Source organism: Poecilia mexicana, unplaced genomic scaffold (genome assembly GCF_051168715.1).
Source record: "Poecilia mexicana isolate PSO_F unplaced genomic scaffold, ASM5116871v1 scaffold_9, whole genome shotgun sequence".
Taxonomy (NCBI): domain Eukaryota; kingdom Metazoa; phylum Chordata; class Actinopteri; order Cyprinodontiformes; family Poeciliidae; genus Poecilia; species Poecilia mexicana.
The window spans coordinates 1,820,097-1,848,033 of NW_028263378.1; the positions used below are offsets into that span (position 1 = coordinate 1,820,097).

Here is a 27,937-nt window from a genome sequence, read left to right on the forward strand (position 1 = left end):
AGTTTAAAATATGTTTGACTAGTCATTAGATAATGAGAATACATTCATAACATCAGAATTTCATGACTTTTTCCACAATTAATTCCAAAAATTAAATGTAATTCATATCATCCAGTTTTCTTCCAACAGTTGTTGCTGTTGGCTGTAGGAAGTAAAGATCTCCTGTAGCAGTCTGTATCACAGTGGCCATGAAGAAGCCTCTGACTGAAGACTGTTCTAATGAAGAGGATGTTCAGGGTTGTCCATCATTTGTTTGATTTTAAGATGAATCCTTCACAAATCACACGTTTATTTTTTAGGAGGTCATTTTCTTTTGTCACATTTAAACCAGAATCTTTTGGGTTTCCGTCGTCATCCGTTCATCTTACGGTTTATAATCTGAGAGACAGTTAAAGCCAAAAGTATTCACACCCGGGTTATGACAGCTTTAGGTTGTTCATTTTCTCCAGTTTGAATTAGTTTTTAAGAGTGTGTTTGTTAGTTTCTACTAGTTATTAGTTGAATATCGTTTAGTTTTAATGTAGTTTTTATTAGTTACAGTAGCAGTTCGTTTTTTCAAACTGGTTAATTTTTAGCTGCAGAATTCAAAATGGTCAAATTTGCAGACGGCTGACAAACTGCTTGTGTGTGGATAAAAAATTAAAATAAAAAAATCAATTTCACATCAAATGGAAAAGCTAATAAATGTATAAACACAAAAACAAAGGATATTATATAAACATATACATAGTTCCAGTTAAAGTTTTCCCCCGTTAATTACTGTTTTTATTTCAGTTAATGAACATATTTTATCAGTTTCAGTGTTTATTATATTAGTTTTAGTTAAACTATAAATCTTTATTCAAGGTTCTTATAGATTTAAAACAATGTGCTTTAAATCAGCACTTTGATTTAAATTTTCATTCAGGTTTGGTTCAGAAAGGTGAAGCAAACCATAGAAAAGTTTCAGTTTGAATTTTTTTTTCCAGAGTCGCCAAAATGTTTTACGTTTCTTGAATAATCCTCATTAGCATCAAATCCTTGTATCTGCAGGTCACCTCTGGTGTTTAGAAGGGTGGAAAGCCTCTGTGCCATCGCCCTAATCTTCAGCTCCCTCCTCAGTTTCAGGTCAGGACTCCAGCTGGGCCTTGCGTATGAATAATTATGAGCTGAACTGGTTCTCTACTGCAGGAGAAATAAAACTCCAAAAACCATGAAATTAACAAACTCATCAGTTCCACTTTTAATCTCAATTTTTGCTCCAAAACAAAATTTCTGAAATTTTTTTTTCATATAAAATGAAAAAAACAACAACAAAAAAACAAAAAAAAAACAAAGCAAAGCAAAACAAACACAATTACAAAAAACTTTTACAAACATTTGAAAACAAAAAAGGAAGCAGGAGAGCGAAACCGGTTAAATTCTGTACAGACGCCCGGGGGGCCCACATGGAGGGGGAACGTTTTCACTGCGACACACTGAGGCCGCTGCTGCCACCTGCTGGCAAAAAGTCAAACTGCATCATCTGATGGCTGCAGAATTAAACTTCTCCGTTTGGTTGGATGATTTCCCAAATCGGCAGCCGTCCCCACTTCCTTTACCATGAACATTATGACCTTTACAACATTTCAACTTCCTGATTTTAATCGATTCCAGCAGGAAATTAATGTTTTCTAAAAACACGACGTCCAGACAGTTCCGGTTCTGATTCGGTTCTAAAAACCTTCATTAAGTGCTTCCTGTGAACCCACAAAGACCGGACAGCAGGAGAACTCACTGAGCTGCTCCGCCCTGGGTTCTGCCTCGGTTCTGAGGAGCCGGATCCGACCATTCGCTCACTGTTTCCATGGAAACAACTCATGAAATTCATGATTGAAAATCCCGGATCAGGTCGGAGGGAAAGAAAACAGAAAAAAAAGATTTAAAAAAGAGCCAAAATCAACAGGAGAAAGAAGCAAAATGGTGGGTTCTGAAGGGGCCCAGTGGGTTCTGAATAGGTTCTGAAGGGGCCCAGAGTCCAAACAGAGGCAGACATGTTTGAAGAAACTCCCAGAAAACTCCTCGGTTCTGACTCCCAGCGGCTCCAGGCCAAATCGGACCGAGCAGGACCACACCACCTGAGCGGGTCCGGTCTGCGTGTGTGTTAGTGTGTGTGTGTCCGGGTCGGGCCGGGTGTTATTTGGTGCGGAGCAGCTCCAGCTGGTCCTGGTACTCTGTGAAAAGTCTCTGAAAGCGCAGATTCTCTCCGATGACGGGCAGAACCTCCCGCAGCAGCTCGCGTTTGTGCAGACCCTGAAAAACGCGACACAGGAAGAGACATGAACACAAAGCCATCATGTTTCTGCTCTCCTGCAGACAAAAATATGAAATAAATTCACACCGTACACATGCTGGATACCCGCCTATGATCCCACCCTTAGCTTCCTGCTAAAAGCTGCTAGCTAACGATGACTAGCATTGGTTTTAGCTGTTAAGTTGTCAACACACTAAATCTTAAATGATGTAACAGACAAAGGGACACAGCGCTTTGATACTAATTATCAACACCATGACAACTAGATGAGGTCAGGAAAAAGTTTTGAAAAAGAGAGAAAGACAAAGTTTGCTCTTCAAACCAGCCTATCGCTGATGGTGGATAAATTCATCCGATCGTCAAACCTGATTGGCTGCCTGGAGCCTCCAGCAGCAGCGGCGGTTTATTCAGTCACATTTCTAACTAAACAGATAGAAAAAGTTCTGTTACCAAAGTTGCTGGTTGCCAGGATGAAGCAGCAGATTTGTGGACTGGACCCAGAAGTTCTTTACAGAGTTCCCGGAGCCGGTACTCAGAACCTGGACGGAGGAGAAGGAATAATAATCTGTCAGATTAATAATCTGTAAGGAACTCATAAACGTCTCTCTGCTTCCCGACTCCAGCCATCAGGTCAAAGGTCAGCTAACGTCTTTTACCAGCCTGCTAACAGCATATTTACACTGATTCAACATCTCCTTCCTGTTTTGATAAAATATATTTACTACATACTTCATCTTATGTCCTCTTTATATACTGAAAATCTCATCATTTCCGGTTGTAAACAACAAAAAGCAACAAAGGTGAGAATAACGGATTGGGTTCTGGTTGGTCCGAGGGAAAGCAAATGAACTCGGCGACCCGTTGGATGGTCGAATAAATCACCGAGACCGAGAGTAAGTGTTGGTTCTGTTTGCTCAGCCTCAGGTCAGAGCGAACAGAACCCGGCCGAACAGAACCCGGCGGTGGTACCTTCGTTGACCAGGAAGCAGGCGTAGATGAGCAGCCAGTAGCGGTACTCCTGCGCCGACTGCAGCGTCAGCGCCGACGCCAGCTGGTTCTCCAGGAAGGCCAGCGTCATGCTCTGCTGCAGGTGATGCGGCGTGGAGGACAGGCGGGACGCCAGCCGCCCAGCGCTGCGGGGGGACAGGAAGCGTTAGCCTGGACGCCGCGGCCAGGAGGCGGAGCTTAGACAGGAAGACCTACTTCAGGTTGCGTCCCTGAACGACGGCCAGCGGCCCCGACGACGCGGCGGCGTCCTGCGACGGGAGGCAGCTCCTGAAGTCGGCGCACTGGACCAGAGAGTCTCCTTTGTCTGCAATCAGCGTCCTGCAGGAGACGCAGCGTCATTAACCGGGGATTTACCGGGTCAGCCGGTCCGGTCCGGTCCGGGTCTCACCATGTCTCCAGAGACACGCTGAAGCAGAAGGACTTCCCGTTGGACAGTCCGATGATCGGGACGCCCTGCTGGGTCAGCAGGGACAGGGACACCGTCGTCTCAGCACCTGTGGACACAAAGAGGAAGACATTCAGTCAGAAATCACTGAGAGACGTCCTGATGGACACGTGGACGTCCATCAGAGGACGTCTCATCAGGACAATCAGAACTACACATCGACTTTATTCAGTCACTGAACTTTTGGTTTTTGGAGATTAAAATTTTCCACCAATGAATTCGTTGGGTTTCCATAATTCAGAGTGATGTCATCACCCTGAGGGCGGCCATCTTGTTTGACAACACGTTTTCAGTTTCTATTTATTTGGACACTGAATTCAGGTGAACTCTGTGATGCTGTTGCTGCCAGAATAAGGTTCAGTTATTTCTAATTACCAAAGTTGTAATATTAATAGAATAAAGTTGTAAATTAATCACAGCTCCAACATGAAACATAACAAAAGTAAACAGGAAGGTTGAGCATCTGATGCTGTCATATCAGCTCTAAGGATAATAATAATTCTGCTCCTGTCAGAATCTGCTACATGACATTTTTTCCTAATTGAAAACTTTTTTCTCGTAACTTTAAGACGTTTTTTCTGGCAAAATTGTGTTTTTATTTGCTAATATTGTGACTTTATTTTTGTCATTAAACAAAGCAAATTCTCAGTCTGGCACCGATACTGTCGTACAAATCAGAGACGGATGATCGACATAAAAGACTTTTTAAAATATTTTTCATTATCTCTGTTAGAAGAGAAGGAGAGAAGAAACAATGGGCGAGAAAAGCCGCAGCGACGACTCCATAAGAACATTTACTCACCAGAGAAAATGGTCTGCAGAGATTCGTTCTTCACCAGAGCCTTCTGCCTCTGCACGTCCCTGCACACACACACACACACACACACACACACACACACACACACACACACACACACACACACACACACACACACACACACACACTCCTTCAGTTTATCCAACATCAACCATCCACTTCCTGCTCTTCATGAGGAAAGCAGCTAATCAAACATCAGTAGAAGTGTCTCCATGTGCGGCGCTGACCAGACAGACAGCGTGGCTCCGGCGGTCAGCACCATGACGAAGTGGGCGGAGCAATGCAGGGCGGAGACGGGCGTGGCCAGCTGGATGGCGGGGAGGAGGCGTCGCCCGGAGCAGGAAAACACCGACAGCATCCTGTCGTCACAGGCGACGGCGAGGACGTCGCTGGAGGAGAGAAGGAAACGTTCAGCAGGTCTTCTTGGTTCTCTCAGCTGAGGGCCAACAGCGCCCCCTACCTGCTCCCCGCGGCGGCCAGCACAGAGCTGGGCAGCAGCGTGTTCCAGTCCCGCCCGTCCCTGGAGCAACGCAGCTGGCTGAGCTTCGACCCGGCAACCACCGACACGTCGTTCTCCACCTCCAGGAACACAGACGGATCCATGCTTACCTGAACACACACACACACACACACACACACACACACACACACACACACACACACACACACACACCCACACACACACACACACACACACACACACACACCCCTTTAAACTGCCTGCTGGAGAACGGCTTTAAACAAAGATGGACGTTAAATTAAAACCCTGCAGAGGTTTTAGCTGCTGATGGAAGGAGAAATGAGGCGATCGTGTTTTCCTGGTTTTCTTCTGCCGACGTCTGACTTTACTAAATCTAACATTTATTTTTATGTTCTTCAACTTTGAAAAACATAAAAATAAATATATCTTTATCTAAACAAATATCTTTAGAAAGGAGATTAAAGAGTTGCAGCTTTGAATCCATCAGAAAAAGAGGGAAATGTAAGATTATCCTCCTCAAAGCCAAAAACTTTTATCACCTTATTAAACCTAATCTAGGTTTAAAAAAACTACTTTGATGCTTTTATAGACCAAAAATTGCTGCAGTTTTTAATCAACTCAATTAAAAAACAGTTTCATTATTAAACCTGTTGATCACCAATCAGAGACAAATAAAATAAAGCCTCCCATTACTACCTAAATATTTGTGCTTCGTTAATCGTCGATGTTTTCATTTTTCTCTGGGATTTAAAAATGTTGGACTTTCATGTTGGACTTCAAAGGAAAGGACGAACCTGCAGGCTGAAGGCTTTCTGCAGACTCGGCGTTGGCAGCCGCAGGACGGCAGCCGCAGGGGGAGGAGCTGCAGCTCTGCTCGGCTCCCGCTCCAGAGGAAGAGGAGTTATCTGGAGGTCAAAGGTCACACACAGAGGTCAGGTCACAACGACAGGTTTAAACCTGCAGTGTGTAACTTTCACAGGAATGTATTTTTACATATTGTTAATAATAATAAAAATAATCATCTCCTCAGCGCTAAACAGAAACAACCAATCACAGCCAGGAGGCGGGGCTTAGTGCCGTCAGTCCCTCCCTCTCTCTCTGCTACGCTACCGTTAGCATACATTTTGTTGTTTCTGGTGACAGTTTGAATAAATATGTAAAACATATTTTTTATAGAAGCTGCGTCCTGCAGCCTCAGCGGCGGTTTGACTGGTTACCTGGGTGAAGGGCTGAGGGATGGAGGCGGCCATCTTGTCCTTCCTGGGTCGTCCCTTCTTCCTCTTCTCCACCACCTCTCCTCCGTCCAGCAGCAGCTCGGGTTTCCTCTTGGCGAACGCCAGGTTCTTGTTGATGACGCCCATCTTGTCCTCGCTGTCGCTGCTGGTTTCCTCTTTGGCTTTGGCGTCCTTCAGGGCGGAGACGGCGTCCTTCGGCCTGTTGGACGGACAGAGCGGGTGAGACGGGTTCCCGACGCGGTTCCAGGATCGGTTCCCGGGGTCGCTCACCTCTCCAGAGGGGCGAGTCCGGCCGTGGACGAGATGGCCGACGGGATCCCCGGCGTGGCCTTTGACCTCTCTGTGAAGCGGGAGTCCAGCGCTTTCATCGGCTCGATCTTGGAGGCCGAGGTGAGCAGCAGGCCGGACTTCAGCCTGAAACCAGAGAAGAAGAGTGAGTGGCCGCCCTGCTGGAGGCTGGACCCGGACCAGAACCCCAGCGGCCGGACGGACCCGTCTTTGTCGTCCTCCAGGGCTTTTGCGACGCCGGCGGCAGGAGGCGAGGTGAGCAGCCCGTCCTGGTTGGGCCGGGCGCCCAGAGACGACGGCTGACCCGGGCTGGAGTCGGAGTTGAGCTGCGGCGCGATCTGATTGGACAAGGAGGAACCGGATGGCAGGATGGGGGCGCTGTTGAAGAGAGCCGGGGAGAAATCCCTAAAGAGAAACGGGACAGACTGAGTCTGACAAACCAAACAGATTTTTATGGGATTCTGCCTTTAATCCACATGGAACCTCATTTAACAGCAAAACCACTGAATGTTTAAACCCATTCAGTGGGTTTGTGTGGATGGAGACTTTTCTTAAACCAACTGGTTGCTCTGAAGTAGAAACAATCAACTGCAACCAGGAAACTATTTAACTCAGGTACAACAGGAACAGGAACAAATCCACGTCAAACTACATGGAAAATCTGTTCCTGCTGTCTGGAGTTTCAAATATCCTCAAAAACAGACAAAAAACCCAAAACTTTCTTTTATCAGCTGTTCTCACTAAAATAATCAGAGGAATAAAGCAGCTGGTCAGAACGTCTGGGTCAGTGAAAGCACCATAAGGGGAGGCAGCAGGTCGTCATGACCAGGCCAGGCCAAACAGCGTCACCGTGAAACATCATTCATGGATGAATGGTTGTCATGGAAATTAAAGAGTTTCCCAAACATGCATGGAAGAATCAAGCACCAAATTATCGGCGCCGATCTCCTTAATCCTGGGAGTTTGGCTGATAGGAAGCTGATCTTTTTTACCTCGGCAAAAAAACAGCAAACATCTTCTTCTGCTGTGCAGTGACAGCGGTCTGACCGACACGAGCCACCAGGTCATGTCTGCAGTCATCAACAGTCTCCCCGCTGTTGCCGACTCAGCAACTTTCTTGCTACGTTTAGCGAAGATTCAAAAAAAAACAAAAGAAACTGGTTTTAGCCAAAATCAGGATCAGCATGTCAGGCTTTTAAAGATGGGTGACCAGCGATCGGCCACAGAACCAAAGCAACAGTCCGGGTCCGTTTGATGAGGGGAAACGTCTCAACGTGACGTGAAGCTCAGAAAGTCGACTTTACGCGTCGCTGGCCCTTTAAAGCAGCTGCTGCGTTCCTCACCCCGTGTCCAGCTGAGCGATGCACAGCGGCGTGATCCGTCTCCTCCCGTCCGCCGTTCTCGTCTCCACCTGCTTCTTCAGGAGGTTCTGCAACACGGAGACCCATCAGAACCAGAACCTTCCAGCTGGTCCGGTCCGTTTATCCCGACTGGGCTCACCTTCCGGATGTCCTCCAGAGACTCGCCGTTCATCACGCTGTTGACCTTGGGGGCGGCGGCTTCGGGTCCGGCGGCGGCCGCGCCGGCGTTGTTCTGGGCCAAGTTCTGGCGCTCCTGCTGGTACTTGAGCATCTCTGGGTTCTCGATGACGGTGGTGGACAGCTGGACCTCGGTGCTGGTGATGGCCAGGCTCTTCCCGTAGATGTTCTGGTGGATGGTGTTCTGACCGCAGAGACAGACAGACGGACTGATTCAGGAAACTAAAAGATTGAAACTCATGTCGGATGTTTTGACCTGCTCAGATGTTTCCAGTTTTTAACGGATCAGCTGTTTGGACGTTTTTCTTTAAATCATTTGCGTTTATGTGGCAGAAACTCAGCAGTTTTACTGGTTGGAGCTGCTGGTGCTTTTCACACCGGATCCACGTCTTCCTGGGATCCACTGGGAATATTAAACAGTTTGCATTTATCTGTAAAGCCTGAAGCTCCTCATCTCTGAGCCGCAGCCACAGGAGGGACGAAGCCTCTTTCTGTCTGAGCGTTTAACTCCGTGAATCTTTTAGATACAGATTCAGTTTTATTTCCCCGTAGAGGTTTGAACAGATGTTTCTCTGAATCCACCGCAAATATCCCCTCTTTGAATAAAATTAACCAAATCTAAATAAAATGAAAATGACATTCAAAGAGGGAATAAAATTAATATCATGTGAGGAAGAAACAGGAAGTAATTCCAAAAGTCTGAATTATACAAACGATTACTGGTGTTTTTACTCTCAGTCAAATACTAAATTAATCAGAAATTATTAATTTGAGGATTTTATCTGATGTTTTGTAAGAGGACCCAAAACATCAGTAGCCGGACGGGTTTTACCTTCTCCTCCTCACTCAGAGGGTCTCCCAGCTCGTCCAAGGAGAAGTCCAGGTAGGCCACAGTGCCGTCCATGGAGCACACCAGCATCCCCAGACCGGTCAGGGTCCTAAAAACACCTCAGAGTTAAATTCAGACCCGTCTGGCAGCAACAGGCCACAGAGACCTGAACCGGGTTCGTAAACCTCCAACACTGAAAAACTCAAACATTTTCAAGGTAACTTTTCAAACTGTGGAGAAAAAAACAAAACAAATGAACTAAAAATAAGATTCACTATTACATGGTATCATTTATTACTGTTATTCTGCAGCAGGGACAAGGTAAACTAAAATAATATAATATGGGAAAAATGTTTTAAGAGAAATAATCTGCCGACAGAATAACTACTTTTTGATCAATATTAAGGAATTATTGACATGAAACAAGCTGCTGCATCTTCTTAAAAGTTATTTTTAAGTGAGTTTTGTCGTGTTTGAAGACATTTGAACTGGAAACTGGACTAAAATGTTTGGTAAGATTTTGTGTTTTTGCAGTGCAGGAATAATAAATATTCATTACATCGAAACAATCCAAACAAATCATGTTACGGAAAATATTACAAAAAAATGTTCTTGTTGCGTTTTCTGACATTTAGCAAACAGAAATTATTTTGATTATGATTAATGTAAAATAAAACTTTAGTCTGATTTAATTTCAGACGGCAAGAAAAATAAATCTGTCTTTTTGTGTGAAAGCATCTGGTTTCACCTGCAGATAATATGTTTCAAATTTAGGCTTTTAATCAAACTTTAGGTTGTGTTTTACTACAAAACTGTGCATTTGAACAGCAAACACTTTCCAAACCTTGAATGAACCTTCAATGAAATTCAAGGACTTTCAAGGATGATTTTGTCAAATTCTCACCAGGAAATGTCCATGATCGATTTATCGAACAGGTCATGGATGACCACCAGAGGGCGCTTCAGTGAGGTGAGCTGAGGAGAGAAGGGATGCGTTAGGAAAGGGCTGGTTCTGGTTCTGGTTGGTGTGAGCGGCTGAGCGGGACCGACCCAGACGGAGAGCGAGCGGTCTTTGCTCCCCACGGCGCAGCAGCAGTACGGACAGCTGGGCTTCGGAGAGCTGCCGTTCTTCTGCTTCTTCTTGAAGATCTTTGGGTTGAATTTCTGCAAAACCAACAGAACCGCGTCAGTGGACGGGTCGGACGGTAAAACCCGGGCCGGACGGTAAAACCCGGGCCGGTCGGTAAAACCCGGGCCGGACGGTAAAACCCGGGCCGGACGGTAAAACCCGGGCCGGACGGTCGCGGAGCCTCCTTACCACCACGGTGACGGCTTTACGGTGGCCCACAAAGTCCATGTTGGTCTTCCAGCCGTCACGCTCCACGATCTGGGCGGTGGGGCCCGAGTTGTTCATGGCGTGGGCCGACACCAGGTACTGCCCGTCCGGAGACCAGGACAGGCGCAGGACGTGGGTCGTCCCGCCGCACTGCAAAGAGAGTTCACAAAAACTTCAGTCAAAACAAAAGAAAAGCCCTGAAAAACGGAGCTGGATGATAAATCAATAAAAATATGTATCGCAATAGACATTTGATAAACATTCAATAATTAGAATATTCAATGAACTGCAGTGTTGGTGGAATCAACTAACTCACTCATTCATCGGTTGCCTAGCAACTCAGGCCTCTCTGCTCAACTTAACATCAGGACAGCATAGAGCTTATCTGTTTATTATTGATTAATAATTGGATGGCAGAAAACCCTTGATAGATTTTTTTACATAATTTGAATTGGGTGAAGTTAAAAAAGCCGCAGCTGCAGCAGCTCTTCACCTCGTTGAAGGGTTTGGTGATGTTCGCCTCCATCTGCCAGTCCACCGTCCTCCACACCTTCAGGCTGTGGTCGTCGGCCTGCGAGGCGATGTACTTCCCCACCGGGTCCCAGGTCAAACCTTTCACCAGCCCTGTGTGGCCACGCAGGCAGGTCACCATCTCTGAGGAAACAGTGGACATTTATAAGGGATCGGAGTCAGATTTGTTCACTAAAGCGTGGAGTTGTTCTGCGATTCACTTGGATTCCTCCTGATTTATCGGTTCTTCCTGCAGTCAGAGTTTCAGTTTTCAGATTTGAGTATTCTCCCACCTGGGAACTTGCGAGCGTTCCAGATGACGATGGTGTTGTCGACGCTGCAGGAAGCCAGCCACACGTCGTGAGGCGACCACGCCACGTCCATCACATCTGCAAACACAGCAGAACACTGAGCACCAGCAGCAGACGGATCCGACATGGCGGCCGGCGGCGGCGGCGTACCTCCGGTGTGGTTCCTCAGGATGGTCACACACCTCCACTGCTCCACGTTGGCCAGCTTGCTGCTGGAGCCGAACACCGTGCTCGGGCCGATCAGCCTGCACAGACAAACATGGAGTGTCAGACAGAACGGACCGTTTCTGAGGAACACGGCGGCGGTTTGTGGACGTACGCCGCTCTCTTCCACACCATCACCAGCTTGTCGTCTCCTCCTGAAGCCAGGTACAGCCCGTTGTTGGACCAGCGCACGCAGTTCACACAGGCTGCAGAGGAAACACACACACACACACACACACACACACACAGACACACACACACACACACACACACACACACACACACACACACACACACACACACACACACACACACACACACACTCCAGGTTTAAAATTCTCTAATAACAGAATAAAGTCACCAGATTTGTCGCTCGTTGCCTTTTCTGACTAAAAGTTGCCAAAGAGCCTGAAATGTTGCTGAATATAGCAAGAAAGTTGCTAAGCTAGCAACAATGGTCTTCACACTTGGCCACGCCCCTAAGTGGCTCTTGGCTCCGCCCACTTTTGAATTTTTCAACATCTGTCGGGCTTTAGTTACACTTTAAACGACAAACTGAAAGTTTTAATATTTAGACATCCATTTAGTTTGATGCCTGAATTCAAACTGGATCAATGAACTAATCAATATCATAACCAATATCTTCACGCTCCAGTTTGATCAGAGCATCTCTGATAAACACAGATGGTGCAGCCTGGGTTATTTCTGTGGATCATTTCCATTCAGTCCCGTAAACAATGTGCAGCATATTTCAGTTCTGATTTTTACATAAACTCTGTTTTATGTGGTTATTTCTATGCTTCTGATCTTTTCATTGAAGAACATCAGAACCGTTAAAGTTTGGTATAAACAAAAACAGAGCTGAGACTCGGTTGTTTACCTAAGTGATTGTCCATCTGACAGAGCATTTTGGGAATATTCTCATTCTTCTCGTCTTCCTCCCTGAGGACAGGCGCCATGTTCCAGATCATGACCTTCCCAGAATCCTCCCCTGCAAAACAAGCGTTGAAGTCAGTGATTTCCATCAGGAGTTTCCAGTTTCACCCTGGAAACGCATCATTCAACAACATTTACTTTGACATTTTCATTTGAGCTGATTAAAATGACTGTACTTATCAGAAATAACATTTCCACAGAATGGAGCCTCACCTTGTCCACCTGTTGCAAATTTCGTCCCATCTGGATGAATATCAACTGAAAAAATGGGTTTGCCTGAAAGACACAAACGCCAACATGTTAACATTTGACTCAAATCATCTTTAATTCAGTTAAAACCTGAAGCACAAACACAGGCAGCATCAGAAGAACGTCCCAGCGGTTTGTCTTAATGGAAATTTCCCAGTTATTGTGTGATTTTCCACAGGTTTGTTGGAGAACGGCGACGGGCTGAAACCGGTTCCTCCTCTGCTCTCCAAGCTGCCCGCTGTGCAATCTAGGACTTTCTGAGAAAGAAATCTGCTCCTGGTGAACCTTCTGGGTCGACTCCGTCTCAGTCTCATGAGTCTTTATCTCAGCACTTTAGTTTGTTTTAATGCACATTTACTCAGCTGTAACCTGAAGAACCCTGTTAGTGTTTAGTTTTTTCTAATAACGCTAATAGTGGTTTTATCCATTCATGAGTCAGTTTAGGTGCTGGTAATATTCCAGGATGTTTAAGCTGGAGCTGCAGGGCAGTAAAGAGCCCTGGACTGTGCAGAGTGTTAAAAGTATTTAAATGACAGAACAGGTGGAACAGAGGAGCAGAGTAAATACAGGTTAGATGTAGAAACATGATGTTCCTGCATCTAGTCGTCACATTATTCTGTCTGCAATTATCCTGCATAAATTTGAAAGTTTTACATTCCATCAGTATTTTCAGGTGTTTTCAAACCAAAATGGACGTTTGAGTTCATGTCCAGCTGCTGAACATCTGGACCAGCACACAGAATGACGATGGAGTCAGATTATCCCTAAACACCTCGGCGTTTCGGCGTTTCTGACGACACGCTAGCAGAAATACTACATTTTTATGCTGCATAACTACAGCAAACCCAAAGGTTTGCTGTAGTTATGCAGGAGAAATCACACTGGAAAGTGATAGATCTAAAAAATAATAACTTAAACTAAAGTTATAACACATTAGGAGCTTGAATGGTTATGAGATTCTTGTGGCTTGATAAATTGAAAACAATTTGTGAAAATTATTTTGAACAGCAAAAAAACAGTGCAGCAAAGAAGAACTCTTGCTGTATTTAAAACCCTGTGATGTTGGGAAGACATAACTTAACTCAATTTCAAACTACTGTGTGACCACCTGCAGCACCAACAACACAATCATAACAACCTTAAATACACTAACGAGAGGTACAATGTGTGCATTTATAATCCTTACTGACAGCAAAAACAACAGGACATGAATTCAGACATTAAGAGGGAAAAACTGTAGCACAACAGTTCAACTGTTTGGAGCGTCAACAGTTATGTGGAAAAATAACATCAGGTTTCTGCATCTTTTAAGCTGATGTAAATATCAGTTATGAGCTGCAGAGACTGATTATGTGATCTGGGATTGTGTAGCTGGAAACAGCCCTGCTTGGTGTTCAGTTTAACCCGATACCTGCAGCCGCAGCTCGGCGTTCAGGCCGTTCCCTTCAGCGGTTAACTTTCCAAAGTAACAGCAGCTGGAAGCTTCCTCCAGCTCACCCTGGAAACTGTCAGCAGTTTGAGAAAATGTCACTCGAAACGGGAAAGATATTTAACACAATGTCCAGTTTGACATTTTAGCTGTGGACGTAGATCATTTTTTTGGGTCGTTTGGCGTCGGGGCATCCGAGCTAGTCGGGGGGCTAACCAGCTAGCTGTGTTAGCTAATTTAAATCTAATCAACAGAGAGAATATGAGTCCTGAAATAAAAACTATGGGATGTTTTTATCCCATATTCGGGAATATTTGAGAACAGGAAAGTGAGTTAATGAAAAACAAGTGAGGACCACCATCAGACCTCCTCAACTAGTTCCCCCCCTCCGACAACAAAAGCACAACTTGGTCCAACAGATTCCTGCACAAGCAGCTTACCGTTGTGGCTCACCCAGCTCGGCTTCAGCAGCTTCATCTTCACCGGGACTTTTTGATTTCTCTGTTATCGGTATAAAAAAATGGGAAAAAGCCCCCCGATCGGTGAGTTCAGGCGGTGAACTAACGCCAACCGCCCTCCCTTTGTTTCAAACTCCGTCCGTCACTCCGCTGTTTCTGCGGTTGAACTCCATCTCTGTCCGCGGCGCGGCAAGCAGCATCCCCGGCTATCAGTGCCGAGCAGCGGGCAGGCTGACAGCCAGCAGCGCGCCGGAACATAAACCGGGTGACACCAGCAGGCGCTTCGGGACCGTTTCCGTTACATTTAACCGCGCACAGGAAGAAGCTCGTGCACCTACAATAAAACAAAATTTAAAAATAATAATCGTAATCATGCTTTTATTAGCTATGTTTTTAGGATGTTTTTAGGGTGTTTATTCTTTTTTTATTATTGTTTAAAAAGTAAACAATAATAAATATAAAAATATAAAAAGGTGAGACTTTTATTTTGAAATATTCAAAACAGAGCAAGTGCGCAAACGCGGAAATTCGAACTATTGATTTTTAGGTACAACGTATCTTTTAATACAAATTTATTGTTAAACATTGGAATCGATGTTCTTATAAAATATACACGTATATTAAACACAATTTATGTTTATTGTACGTTTTTTTGTTATACAATAAAATGAAAATAAATATATATTTTAAAATTTAGCTTTAATGTATTTGATTGCAAGAAGTACTTTTTCTGCACTGCAGTCAAGTTGTATTTTTTAATGTCATAAATATATAAGAGGTACAAAATATAATCCAAATAAAAGTATCAAACTTTTACCTACTTAATTACTTTTTAAGCTATTTGTTAAGGATCCCACAGAAGCAATGGAATTAAATTAAAATTATGTTATCTATTTTTGCCATTATGCTTGATTTTACTAAATATTTGTCCTACTTTAAAATCAACCTGTGATTATTATTAATTTTATGTTTTAAATTTCCAGGTAAATGGTACAAAATCAAATTAAAAATACAAATTTGAAGTGTTTGCTCATCAAAGTGAAGAAGTCCTCTTTAGGCTTCTTTGGAAAACTTTTTAAATAATTTGTCAGATCTGGATGTAATTGGAACCTTTCTGCTTGGTTTGATTGGAAAATTAGTTGTGAGTAAAACTAGATGAACGGCATCTGAATGAGATTTATGTTTTGAAAAGTTGAACTCAATTCTTCTGTTTAAATCATTGCAATTTATTACTAATTGCATGTGTTTTTGTCTTACTGGGTTTGATTTTATATTTATTTTTAAAATCACAAATTCAATTTTTGATGAGAAAATTAATAATTTCTGCAACACAAATTACAAAAAAATAGAATCACCAATTTTATTTTTTCAAAGATTCAACCAGGATCATTGTGAAGATATGAAACAAGTAATTTTGAACATCATGACTTTACAAAACAGACAATTTTTTGTACCAAAGAAGAAGATGAATCAGCACAATGCATCCATTTTTAAAACATTTAATCTACAAAACCATAAGAATAAAAACCGGTACAAACAGAACCATGTAGTTGTTACAGATAACTGATGTCAGCTTTTTGAGTAAAAATGCAGTTAGTGTAAACAGGAACTCCATCAGCTCATGATGCATTCACGTCCCACTATCTTTATAACATCGTATTCTTTCCTCTGCAAAATATTACAGCAACAAGACGTTATTCTTTTCCACTGAAATGACATCAAGCCAAGCAAAAACAGGAAGTGTTTTTAGGAAGTCCCGTTCCACTTCACTTTCTGAAGGATCATCAAAGACGACTCCAGATTAAAAAAATAAATAAAAATTCAGCAGATATTTCAAAAGAAGAGCAAAACACACAAACTTCCTTCTGTTAATTTGCAACTTACTTGATAATGGATTCATATAAGAATAAAGAAACCGCAGCAAACCAGAGAATCAGAAAATGCTGAGTCTGGTTGCTACGGCGATTCAGCATTTTTATCAGACAGATTGAAATCAAACCTCAAGACAGTAACTGTGCAAAAGTTTTAAGTCTCATTAAGGACATTTTCTAACTGCAGCAGAACCTTGTGGAAGAGAAAATCGAAAGTTATTTTGTTTGTTGTGATTTATGTGTTAAATATGGTTAAAACATCCAGCTATGGAGAATAATTCAGAAAGGAAATACATACTGTTGATGAATTTGAGCATTTATGCACTTTGATGCACAAATTTTACATAGGATAAAACTTCAACCATGAAAATAGCTTAACTAAAATAGTTTCTGAATATTTAAAAGGCTCAAAATCGATCATGACACTAACCTGAACATTTTGTGGTAAAATCAAATAAAAAAAACCTCCCAAACGTTCACTGTGAATATTTAAAAACTATGTATGACATCCAAATACCAACGCAGTCGGGTAAAACCCAACACTCATTTAAACTTTAAATAGTGTTTTTAATGCAAATTAAGGAATATGTGGAGACTTTTTAAGTTTTTTGTACTGATCAGGGCTCATGTTTTTATATTTTTCCTGCATGAATTTTCCTAACACTGAGCTTAAATCAGCAAACTGAAAATCATAACAGAAATGTAGCAAAAAGCAGCATAAAAACTCAGAAAGGGAAAAGTTTTAGTTCACGTAAATGTTTTGTTGGAAGAGTTAAATAAAGATTTTATCAACTTAACAGCAAAAATCAGCTTTTTTATCTATTGTCAGATTAAACCCTTTTTTTTAAGTGATACAATATTGAAAACGCTGTGTGGAAACACACAGACAGAAACTTAAGAAACTTCACAGACATCTTTTTGCCGTAGTGAAGCTTTTGCGCTGCATCGCTGAAATCTTTAAAGAAGCGTTACAGCTGTGCTTCCTTCTCAGATGCCCTCTGTGGCCTGCAGGGGGCAGCGAAGAGCAACAGGCGCCTCACAGCTTTCTGATGTCAGATTATGTATTTTTCAGGAGCCAACACGTCTAACTTATCATCATCATCATCATCATCTCTGTTGGCAGTTTGGTTGCACCTCAATAATAAAATACAGTTCAGTTTTCACAAAACAGACAAGAATCACTTAAAATATTCACCTGTTTTCTGCCATAAAAGCAAATATAGAAAATGTTTGAGTTAGCTTCATGTTCTTGGAGAATATTTTCTGAATGCCCATTTTTAAAGTCTGTTCAGGCTGCTGAGGTCCGATGAGGGACGATTTCATGGACCTGACGTCCCTCTGAAAATGGCTTCGATCTGCTCCAGCGTCTTGCCTTTGGTTTCCGGGACGAAGATGACGGTGAAGATGATGTTGAGGCCACACATGCAGGCGAAGAGCCAGAACGTCCCGGCGCTGGTTAAGAGGTTCTGGGAGGAGAAGCAGAAACAGATTAGAGCTACTGCAGGAAACAAAGAGGCTGTGAAAGAACTGCAGGAAATCAGTTCGTTCACATCAACACCTCTGGGATATTATTAAAATATTTAAACATAAATAAACAAATAAAACAAAAAATAAATCATATAAAAAGCAAAACAAATCAATATAGAGTAAAGAAATAAAAATAATTTTAAAAATATTAAATGCATTAAAATTAGATTAAAAGGAATAAAAATAATTAAAAACACTAAATAAATAAAAATAAATAAAAGTAAATATATCACATGCATAAAAATAAATGAATAAAAGACAAAGATAATGTAACAATTAAAAAATATTAAATGCATAAAAACAAAATCAACAGACAAAAATATTTTAAAAACACTAAATACATAAAATAAAATATAAAATATTAAAAGTATGAAAATAAATAAATGAAAACAAAACAAAATAAATAAATAAATTAAATAAATAAAGACAAATAAAATAATTGAAAGCATAATAAATAAACAAAAGTAATGAAAAAACTGTAAAAGCTTGAAAAAATAAGCAGACAGTAAAAAATGCCTTAAAAGTACATAAAATAAAACAACAAAAATTTTAAGAATGCAAATACTAAAAAATAAATTCAAAAATGTATAGAAAGTGAGAGAATCTGGTCTGAATCTACCAAACTAAGTTAACTAACTCTATTCCTAACATGTAGGAGGCCTTGATCTGTCCTGCTAAAAGGCGAAACTGATGGAAACGGCAGGAAAATGATTGGTTGACCCACCATCATGTCCTGGAAGGTTTTGGTGACGACGAAGGCCATGCCCCAGTTACTGAGCACCACGGCGGCTCCAGCAAACCCCCTCACTCTGATGGGAATGACCTCCGACATGATCAGCCACGGGATGGGACCCCAGCCAATGGCAAAGCCTGAAAACGACACGCGTTACCAACGTCCTCCTTCAAACCCTCCTGCTGACGTGAACCTGAACTCACCTGCGATGAAGACGGCCATGCTGGCCAGAGCCAGCCAGGTGAGGTCGGCGTGAGGCGCCGGCGCTCCGCTGGGAACTTTGGGCGTCAAGTAGAAGTAGACGCCAAACGCCGTGGTGCTGATCATCATGGCCACACCTGGATTCAGTCAGAACAAATCAAATTTAGTAGGGCTGTCAACGTTAGCACGTGCAGTTAGCCTGAACATTTAACACGTTAATGTTACATTAAAAAGGTTAATTAAACTCTGTTTTGACCTAAAGGTGTCTGTCCTGTGGTAACAGCAGCGCATTATGGGGAGCGACAAACGACAACGAAATATGAAAGGTTTCCATGACAACAGATGGCAACAAAGGTTGAAAATATTCAACTTTCTTGTGTGGCGTCGCTAACTGGTGCATGAACATCAACGCTACTTGGATGCACTGTAAAAACACAAAATATTACCAAATGTTTTTGGTCCAGTTTCTGGTGCAAATATCTTAAAACACTTAAAATATGACAAAACTAACTTATTAGTAACTTTTCTGAAAGAATTAGGAGCTTGTTTTAAATAAATAAATCCACTGACAGATTATTTGACTTGTAACTAAACATTTTTCTCATAAGTGAATTAATCTGTTAATGAAACTAGAACTTCTTCCTCAATATTAAGAAATTCTTGACTCAAAACAAGCTCCTACTTCTTGCAGAAAAGTTACTGGTGAAATATTTGCACTAGAAACTTACCAAGAAAACAAGATTTTGTTTGAGGATGAGAACGAGCGACTGTCGCCTCATCACACCAGAGCAACAGGAAATGAATGGAGAGTTTCTAAATTAACGCCTAAAACAGTTTTTTAAACCTTCCTGAACATAAAAACCTGAAAAGCTGAGAATCTTCAGACATGTTTGGCTGGAGACAATAATTTTGTTTTTTAGAAAAAGTGTAAACAGTGGCGGCTTTTAATATGGGCAGTTGCCCAGGGCAGCATCAGAAAGGGGCGTGCATCCAAGAACTAGAAAATAAAATCAATCTGATCTGTCAGTCGTTTCCTGAACTAATTACTGCTTGTATGCATGTGTGGTGGAGTAAGTTTCACTTAATTGCTGTTGAGTCCTGGGAGAAAACAAAGATCACATAATGTTTGCATTTTAATTGGTTGGAGTGCGGCAGGAGGAGGGACTTGCATATTCATATTTCAAGCTTACAAAGCTATTAATCGGATAATGATTAATCAGAATTAATCACAGCACTAGAGTCTGATTAATCCGATCAAATTTAAAAGATCTATAATCCTGGAAAAATCAGGAATAGGCCAGAAAATATCTGAAAAGTTTGGGAAAAGAAACAAGAAGAAACAAAACATGCAATGATGATCTGATGAAATAAAATGAAATAAAAGTGGTTCTGTTGAGAGAACCTGAGATGACGAGCAGAACCTTCCTGCCAGCCCGGTCCATGATCACCGCTGCAATCCCAGTGAAGATGACCTGAATCAGAGCGACGATCACCGAAGCCAACTCGCTCTCCTGAAAAACAGCAACAATCAGGAAGGGAAAGCGCCGCAGTTCCAGTTTCCAAACTGAAATCTGCTGTGGCTGTGTGGGTAGAATAGTCGTCTTGTGATCGGAAGGTTGTAGGTTTGATTCCAGCTTCCTCCTGCCACGTGTCGGTGTGGCCTTGGGCCAGGCACTTAACCCCAAAATTGTGTATCGGTGTATAAATGTGTGTGTGTTACCTTGAAGTGCGCCTGTACGAATATGTCCTCAGCGTAGAACATGATGGCGTTGATCCCGGTCATCTGCTGAAACACCATCAGCAGGATGCTGATCAGCAGCGGCTTGAAGACGCCGGGGTCCTTCAGGTCGGACAGGTGGAACGTCGAACCCTGGGAGAAAACAGAATCCCAACGGACAAATCTGTCAGACAGAGAACATCTCGGATCGATCCTTTAAAGGAGGAAAAGTTGTTTGGTTTTGTTGTAATTCCACCTGTTCGTCGCATCCGTCCTCGATCCGGGAGCACTCCCACTCGATGGGAGCGTCCGGCCCGCGCAGGAAGCGTAAGGCCTCCTCGGCTTCCCGCCTCTTCCCCTTCGACAGCAGGAAGCGCGGCGTCTCGGGCATGAAGCACATGGCGACCATCAGCAGCGACGGCGGCAGGGAGCAGCAGATCGCCAGCCAGCGCCAGTCCACGAACAAACCTGCAGGACGGGTTCAGACACACGGCTGAAGCCTGGGAGGCGTTTCAGAGGGAAAATAAAACCATAAACAAGACAAGAAAACCAACAGGGAAACAAAAGGAAACTTGTTTTGATCATAATGAATCACTGGATCTTTTACAGAAAGATTCCTGGTAGGAATCAGGAAATTTAATAATCTGAGATCATCAGATTGACTTTGTCTTAAGATCTAAAGTAACAATAAGACCTTCTGAGTAAACTCCCAGTTTAACAATCATTCTCTTTATAACGTAATGCAATATAAAGCATAATTACATGATGAAAACATTCGGTAAACAATAAGTGCTCAGAAAGGATGAATACATCAAAGAATAAAAGAAAATAAATGTATTTTATTTCAAAATGAACAAAGTGAAGCTTCCTTGTAATTAAATGCTGTGACATCAATAAGTATATTTTAGTAAATGTATTTTAGGTGTTTTCTTTCCAGCTGCAGATCACTGCTAGTGATCTGAGAATGTCCAGCTTTGTTCAAACTCCTTCAGAGAAACATTTAATCTTAACTGGTTGGTATTTAGCTGCATTGTTTACTTTTGGTCAGGAATGTAAGACAGCATCTTACAGTCAATGTGGACAGAAAAGAAAGGAGTAAATTTCTGGAAAAAAAAACAAGGATATTTCTGAGCTGGAAAAGTTGGAACATTTGTTAGAAAAAAAACATTCAGTTTTTTCTAGATCACTTATGAGTTTTTCCAGCAGATTTTCAACTTTTCAAACTCAGAAATTTCCTTATTTGTTCTGGAAAAATCCAGAGATTCTTTTTGTGGAAATTTACTGTTTTTGCTTCTGTCTAAAGACTCTAATAAACCATCGAAGGAATGTCTCCGGATAAAATAAGCGTGCTTTCATGAGACTGGTGCAAATAGGAGAAACTTTAGTGGGTCTGGTTGGGTCTGATTTTCTGTGCATGTCATCCGCAGCGGTTTTGCTGTTAATTCAGCATATCAAGCTAATGTGGTTATTTTAATCCAGTGTCAGCCTCCTGGAGAGGCTCAGATGAGACAATGAGTCGCTTTCATGAACTCATCCAAACTCTTCCCCCCTTCACATGTTGGAAAGATTTAAGAGAAATTCCACTGAATCCGATTCAGAAAAAAGGTCAAGATACAAAATGACTTTTCTAGACATTACCACATTAACCACAGATATGGACAGAAGTCGATCCAATCAACCATTTTCCAGGTTTTCCAGGTTTTCCAGACCCAAATTCAAAATAATTTTTGTGTATTAAGTGTCGAGCCCTTCACATTCCACCACTGAGGAGGAAAGGCTGGAAAACGGTGTCGTGTCGTTTTACATTCAATTTTGATGAACAGCATCAAAAAGCAATTTGGTGAAATCATGAATGAAATCTATGAAAAGTACAGAATGCAGCATTGTTTATTTAAAATAAACCAGGAGTTTAGCTCCAGCCAAGCGACACACTGAGCAAACAGAAGTTAATGAACAGATGATGAACATGTTGTTCACTTCAACACGTTCTGAAAAACTTTAACCCAGGAGAAAACTCAGCTGCTTTACACCTAATTTACTAATGTACAAAAAACACTGGATTTTATCAATCACATTAGTATTAACTTGTTTATGATGCAGAAGCAGAAAACATAAAACAGAGACTTACTCTGAATATCTCTGAAGACGTCTAAATTACCACTGAAGCAGATTTTTATACTGTTTATATTTTGTGTTAAGTTCAGTATTTGTCTTGACTACCATTTTACCTGGTAAAACATTGAACTGAAATATTACTTGGTTATCTGGTATGCACTGTCTAACTTTTGCATCGCACCTTTAACCTAATTAGTGTGATAAAACTTTATTATCTGTGCAAAAAGCAGAATCCAGATCTTAACCATATTTACGTCAGACGTCTGGTTGTGAATAAGAGTGAAAACAATGAGGAACAACAGCTCTACCTTTGACTAACACCAAACAGAAGAAGCTCCCTGGCATCAGGCAGCATCCATCATTTTATCCTTCTGAACTTGTTAGCTCCGTTAATAATCAACTTTTCTGCACAGCCAGGCCATCACGAGGCAGCCCACCTGACCGGACACTCCAGCTTTTATTTGGAGAACATGAGTGGCATGCAGCCGCCCAGATCGGAGGTTATGGCAGGCAGGTCAGGGCTGCAGCAGCTGGAGAGGATCCGAACTTATCAGAGGATCACCTGAGCTCCAGCTGCTCTCCTCTTCCTCCGAACGTTTCAATCAAAGCAGCAAAGAAGCCTCAGATAAAACACTCACACTGCGACCGGACAGCCAGATCGCCGTCAGGTTACAGAGGAGGAACGCTCTCATTGATCAGAGGAATCCTTTAATCATTCACAGGAGCCTGGAATCGCTTGTTACAGAAAGCAGCAGCGACGTACCTGCCAGGTAAACTCCCATGATCCCCAGGACCACCATGAGCTGAACGCAGGAGCCCAGCATCCCGCGGACTTTCTCATGAGCCGTCTCAGAAATATACAACTGAGGAGGAGGAGGGGAGAAAACCGTTAATTATAGTCACATTCACAAGCAATTCAAAAGTGATTCATGTTTCTTTCTAGTAAAAATAAGATATAATATAATAACACTCCAGCCATGAATCCCTGTAGAGTTTTTCTGTTGAACTTTATCTGTCTAACTTTGCACCATCTTTTTACTAATATAATAATAGTAAACTACTATGTATAAGTAAATAAACTATCACAGCTTTTTTTTCTCATTAAAACAACTTTTTTTTTTTTTTTTACAATTTTACAACCTTCTTCCGGTGATATCATTTTACCAGAAGGTTATTTTACGAGTGTCAAACTGTGAAGTAAATACAGTTTAACACTCGTTTCCAATTTGAGCTTCTTGTTTAAACATGTGGAGCCTAAAAGTTTGGAGCTTTCAAATACATCACATTTTCTGCATATAAAAAAACACCAATGACATGACTTTATTGTCGTCATGATTTTATTCTCACAATTTAAAAGTTAATCTCTTAGTCTGGCCCTAATGCTGGATCATGCAGTGAATCGATTATTATCTGCTCTGTTCCAGATTTGCTCAGTTCAGATTGAATTTCCTGGTGTTCGGGTCTAAAACCAGCCCAAACCTCCAGGCGGTTCTTACCGGGACCACCAGAGACGTGATGCCGCTGGCCAGGCCGGTCAGCACCCTGCCCACGTACAGCATCCACACGTTCTGAGCGGCGATGATGATGGTGAAGCCGAAGACGAAGGGCAGCGTGCAGGACATCAGCGTCAGCTTCCTGCCGATCCGCTGCACCATCCAGCCGCCCAGCAGGCCGCCCACCGCCGCGCCTATCGTTACGATGGACTGTAAAAACAAAGCGTGGAACCTCAGCGCTCTTCTGATTAACTCAATGCAATGCTTCACTTTAAACAGAACTTATTAATATTAATAAATGAATTTTTAGCTAAACTGTTTAGTTTATCTAAATCTTCGTCTTTGACTTTGCAAACCTTATGCTTAGGTTTGCAAAACTTTAGTAAGTTTTGCATTTTCACTTCTTTATGTACTTTGTTCTAAATATAAAGATGTATAATTACGTCTCATCAGAGCTAATATCTGAAAACCTTTTCCTTGTTAATGAATGAATTTACATCTAATTAATGTAAATCTTCTTGTGTCTGGTTGACTGTTTTTTGCTGTAATAAGTATTTTTTGGCAGCATGTGATGACATAAAGCTGCTGATGCAGCCAAACTCAGCCCTGCTTCCAGCCATGTGATGTTGCGTCATCGTACCCCAAACCAGGAGCCCTCGACTTCGCTGAGCCGCAGCCGAGGGTCGGAAATCCTGCTGAGCTCAGGGATGGCGGGGGAGCTGTATCCCAGCACGAACCCGAAACTCATGGGACCCAGAACGGCGGCGAACGAGGCCAGGTACAACTTCCTGTTCTTCACTTTGCTGCGGACGAAGCAAAAGAGGAAGCAGGTTAAATGAACTGTAAATGTCTGTGCAGTTTTACATGTTTATATTTGTTTTATTTTGGAGGAATTTTCAAACTTTGTGTAAGAAACACTTTGTTTCAAGTCTTACCATAGTTTCTCAACTGTGTTTTGGTCTGGACTTTGACTAGGCCACTGTGACATATGAAAATGATCTAAGGCAGTGGTGTCCAAACGTTTTCTTCAACAATAAGCTAGACAAGAAATCTTCTAAACAACAAGACAAGGTTGCCAGATTTGTGTGAATCACCTTAGATCCAAAACTTAAATCTAATTTTCCACTTTTTCTTTATTAAAAGAAGTTTTGCAAATGCTTTTTGGCTTGATTTGGTAAAAAACAGGAAAACATTGAGTATATTCACAGTATATTAACAGGAATTTGGGGAACTCTTCCTCTAGCGATGCCAACCTGTATTTAGCCAAACTTTAATAAATTAAATAAAAACTGATTTAGATGCAACAAAGTCTGCTTTTCAGTAAAAGTCACTGGACAGATGCGGTTTTGTTCAGTAGAAAACAAAACCACAATGACATTAAAGGCGAAATACTTTGTGCTGTAACCAACATTTTCCATTCTAGGGAGATTTAAATGAGTCAGAATCATCTTTAAAATGCTGCAGATGGCCGCTGACCAGAGTCTGGACACGCCTGGGCCTGTTCCAGGTTATTGTCTTACAGGAACCTCAAACAGGTTTAACTCCAATTCTGACCAACTTCCACGGCCCACAGCATGATGCTGCCACTACCAGAAACAATCCAGACCAGAGTGTCCATCGTTCCGATCAACCCTGGCCACTGTCATCCATTATTTTCACATGTTTTCTAATTATGTATTAAAATAAATCCAAAAAGGAAGCTAACCACATGCGAAAGCATAACCCCCTGGCAAATATCCAATCAGAGCCAGGAGGAGGGTTTTAGCGCTGTCAATCACTCTTATGCTCACATCCCTGCACCCTTACTCTCTGCTACGCTACAATTGGTTCACCACAACATAGCCTGCCATGAATGCTAAGGTTAGTTAGTGTAGCTAGTTAGCATAACTATAGATTAGCACATTGAGTAGTGTTGATTGACAGCACTAAGCCCCTCCTCCTGGCTCATAATAAACTGTCACAACATGGTGACAGTTCTAACAAAAATGGGGAAAAAATCGTTACATACTGCAGCTTTAAGGATCAAATTAGACAGTTTATCAACACTTTATACCTGTTAATGATCCATTTATTTAAGGAAAATATCTCAATTTGGTATAAATGAATTTACTAAAATGAACAAATCAATACAAAGTCCTCAGACTGATAGAAAGACGTTTGTGTTCTTGGTTTCTGGATAAAGTTGGAACATTGATTCAATGCTTTGGTGCCAAATGCTTCAGAGCTGACACACACACAGTCCTAGGCTGACACTGTGTCCATTTGTGTTCAACTTTCTGATTGAAGTTTCTAAAAAATAAAGATAAAAATAAGTTGAGCAGGTTCACCAGACTCAGAAACAATGGCTGAGTAACCAGAATATGAACAGATTACAGATCAGGTAGTGGGGAGCAAGATGGAGGAAAACTGGTTAAAAACAAGATTTATAAGTGAAGAAAAACCTTTGGCTATAAACTGTTTATACCTAAAGGTTGTTGTTGTTGTGTATCATGTCTTTGTGGACCATATTGAATAAAGCAATCAATATATTGCATTGGAGTGCAGGCAGGAAGCTGTAGCAGTCAATACAGTGATTTGGTTGGAGTGGATGTGATTGTAAATAGGAAACTATTTAACCAGTTGATAATTCTCAATTTTCTGAAATTTACCATTTTATATCCCTGTAAACAGAAAACCTTTGACTTTTGATTTGATGATCAGACGAAACAAGCAAGTCCAACTCATCATTTTGGGCTTTGGAAACGAGTTATTTTATCTCTACTAACCATAACTCTACTATTTTATTTAACAGAGAGCACACGGTTTAAGCTGAACGCAGCTGAATAATCTACTTTCTAGGTGGTTATTTCATGTAAATTGTTGGGTGTTTCCCAGCCTTGGTTCTCGGGGGTAAAATGCTTTGCTTTAGGTGTTTCTCTTTTCTAACAAACCTGATTTAAAACCAGATTCTGCAGAACTAGTTGACCAGTTCATTGTGCAACTCAAGCCTCAGATTGGTGTTTCTTAAAGCAGGGACACACCTGAAACTTCCAGCTAAGTTTCCACCAAAGATGAGAGCTGAGAAACACTTTTTAGACTTTGTAAGTCCAGAAAACCCGATTGAAAAGGTCAGTTTGTCCTCTGATACTCTGGCTGCATAAAGTGGTAATCAGGCTGACCTGAGATAAGCCTCCTGCTCGGACAGGAGTCCGGTAGGATCTTCATCTCCACCCTCCTCATCCAGCAGCCTCCGTCTCTCGGTCTGGATGTCCATGCTGACGGCAGCGATCCTTCCCCGGTGTTTACCTTCTGCTCTCGGTCGCCCTCAGCATGAATCCACCGGCCGGAAAAGGCTGTAGCGGAGAAACAACGGCAGCTGCTTTAATAAACCAACAAAAGAGAAAAATGAAAGCCGTGGAATAATAAATGAGCTCCCAGCGGTTGTTACCTGAACAATGAGACGATCCGGTTCTCAGCTTCCTCCACCGGCTGATAACTTGCTTTATTAACATCAGAGTCAGCTGATCACCTCCAGTGCCTGTTACACGACTTTCAAAATAAAAGTCTAAAACACAATCTATTACATGCTAGTACATATTATGACTTGGTTATAGTTGAGAGTTTAAATGTACACTTTTTAAAATATTTACCGATGATTTGTTTTTACATTTAAGACCTAGCAGGATGTGTTACAAACCAGCTTATTACCGTATAAATATACTTAAATAATATCGAGTACACGTTAACATATGGAACTAAGATAAAACCCAGGAAATTGCGCAGCTAAAATTACTTTTAGCACCACTTTTAAATATCCAGTAGATTTTTCTCTCTCTCTTATAACTCAGTAACTACATGTTTAGCTAGCAACATGATGCTAGCAATGAAACAGAACAAAATAATAATTAGAAATCAACAACTGTTCACTTTTACACGACTATGTATTTGCATTTAA

General features: G+C 41.9%; 2 protein-coding genes across 2 annotated transcripts; both read right to left on the reverse strand.

Moving 5' to 3' along the window:
• Positions 1-1,198: 1,198 nt before the first annotated feature.
• Positions 1,199-14,618, reverse strand: hira (histone cell cycle regulator a). Its single transcript, XM_015005828.2, has 25 exons — positions 14,329-14,618; positions 12,424-12,486; positions 12,155-12,265; positions 11,390-11,480; positions 11,221-11,315; positions 11,053-11,148; positions 10,743-10,903; positions 10,232-10,399; positions 9,964-10,077; positions 9,818-9,888; positions 8,917-9,022; positions 8,047-8,268; positions 7,890-7,975; positions 6,751-6,951; positions 6,529-6,672; positions 6,241-6,457; positions 5,818-5,928; positions 5,003-5,151; positions 4,770-4,931; positions 4,528-4,586; positions 3,669-3,774; positions 3,476-3,598; positions 3,242-3,405; positions 2,723-2,811; positions 1,199-2,271 (listed from the first exon to the last, which is right to left on the reverse strand). Exons 1-25 carry the CDS (start codon positions 14,363-14,365, stop codon positions 2,155-2,157), a joined length of 3,063 nt encoding a protein of 1,020 aa, XP_014861314.2. The 5' UTR covers positions 14,366-14,618; the 3' UTR covers positions 1,199-2,154.
• Positions 14,619-15,692: 1,074 nt separating this feature from the next.
• Positions 15,693-27,873, reverse strand: slc2a8 (solute carrier family 2 member 8). Its single transcript, XM_015005823.2, has 11 exons — positions 27,431-27,873; positions 27,162-27,335; positions 24,644-24,806; positions 24,007-24,213; positions 23,274-23,373; positions 20,652-20,863; positions 20,399-20,548; positions 20,081-20,189; positions 18,681-18,815; positions 18,469-18,614; positions 15,693-17,683 (listed from the first exon to the last, which is right to left on the reverse strand). Exons 2-11 carry the CDS (start codon positions 27,254-27,256, stop codon positions 17,537-17,539), a joined length of 1,464 nt encoding a protein of 487 aa, XP_014861309.1. The 5' UTR covers positions 27,257-27,335; positions 27,431-27,873; the 3' UTR covers positions 15,693-17,536.
• Between the last annotated feature and the right edge of the window lie 64 nt (positions 27,874-27,937).

Bases quoted from the DNA above. Each gene is read 5' to 3' on its own strand.
- hira (XM_015005828.2), bottom strand. From the start codon at position 14,365: ATGAAGCTGCTGAAGCCGAGCTGGGTGAGCCACAACG. The intron at 12,266-12,423 runs GTGAGGCTCCAT...CTTGTTTTGCAG, and splicing joins ATTTGCAACAGGTGGACAAG to GGGAGGATTCTGGGAAGGTC. The intron at 11,149-11,220 runs GTACGCCGCCGC...CTGTGTTTGCAG, and splicing joins CCTGAGGAACCACACCGGAG to ATGTGATGGACGTGGCGTGG.
- slc2a8 (XM_015005823.2), bottom strand. From the start codon at position 27,256: ATGGACATCCAGACCGAGAGACGGAGGCTGCTGGATGAGGAGGGTGGA. The intron at 24,807-27,161 runs GTCAGCCTGATT...CTTCGTCCGCAG, and splicing joins GAGCAGGAGGCTTATCTCAG to CAAAGTGAAGAACAGGAAGT. The intron at 23,374-24,006 runs GTAAGAACCGCC...CCTCCTCCTCAG, and splicing joins TCACGTCTCTGGTGGTCCCG to TTGTATATTTCTGAGACGGC.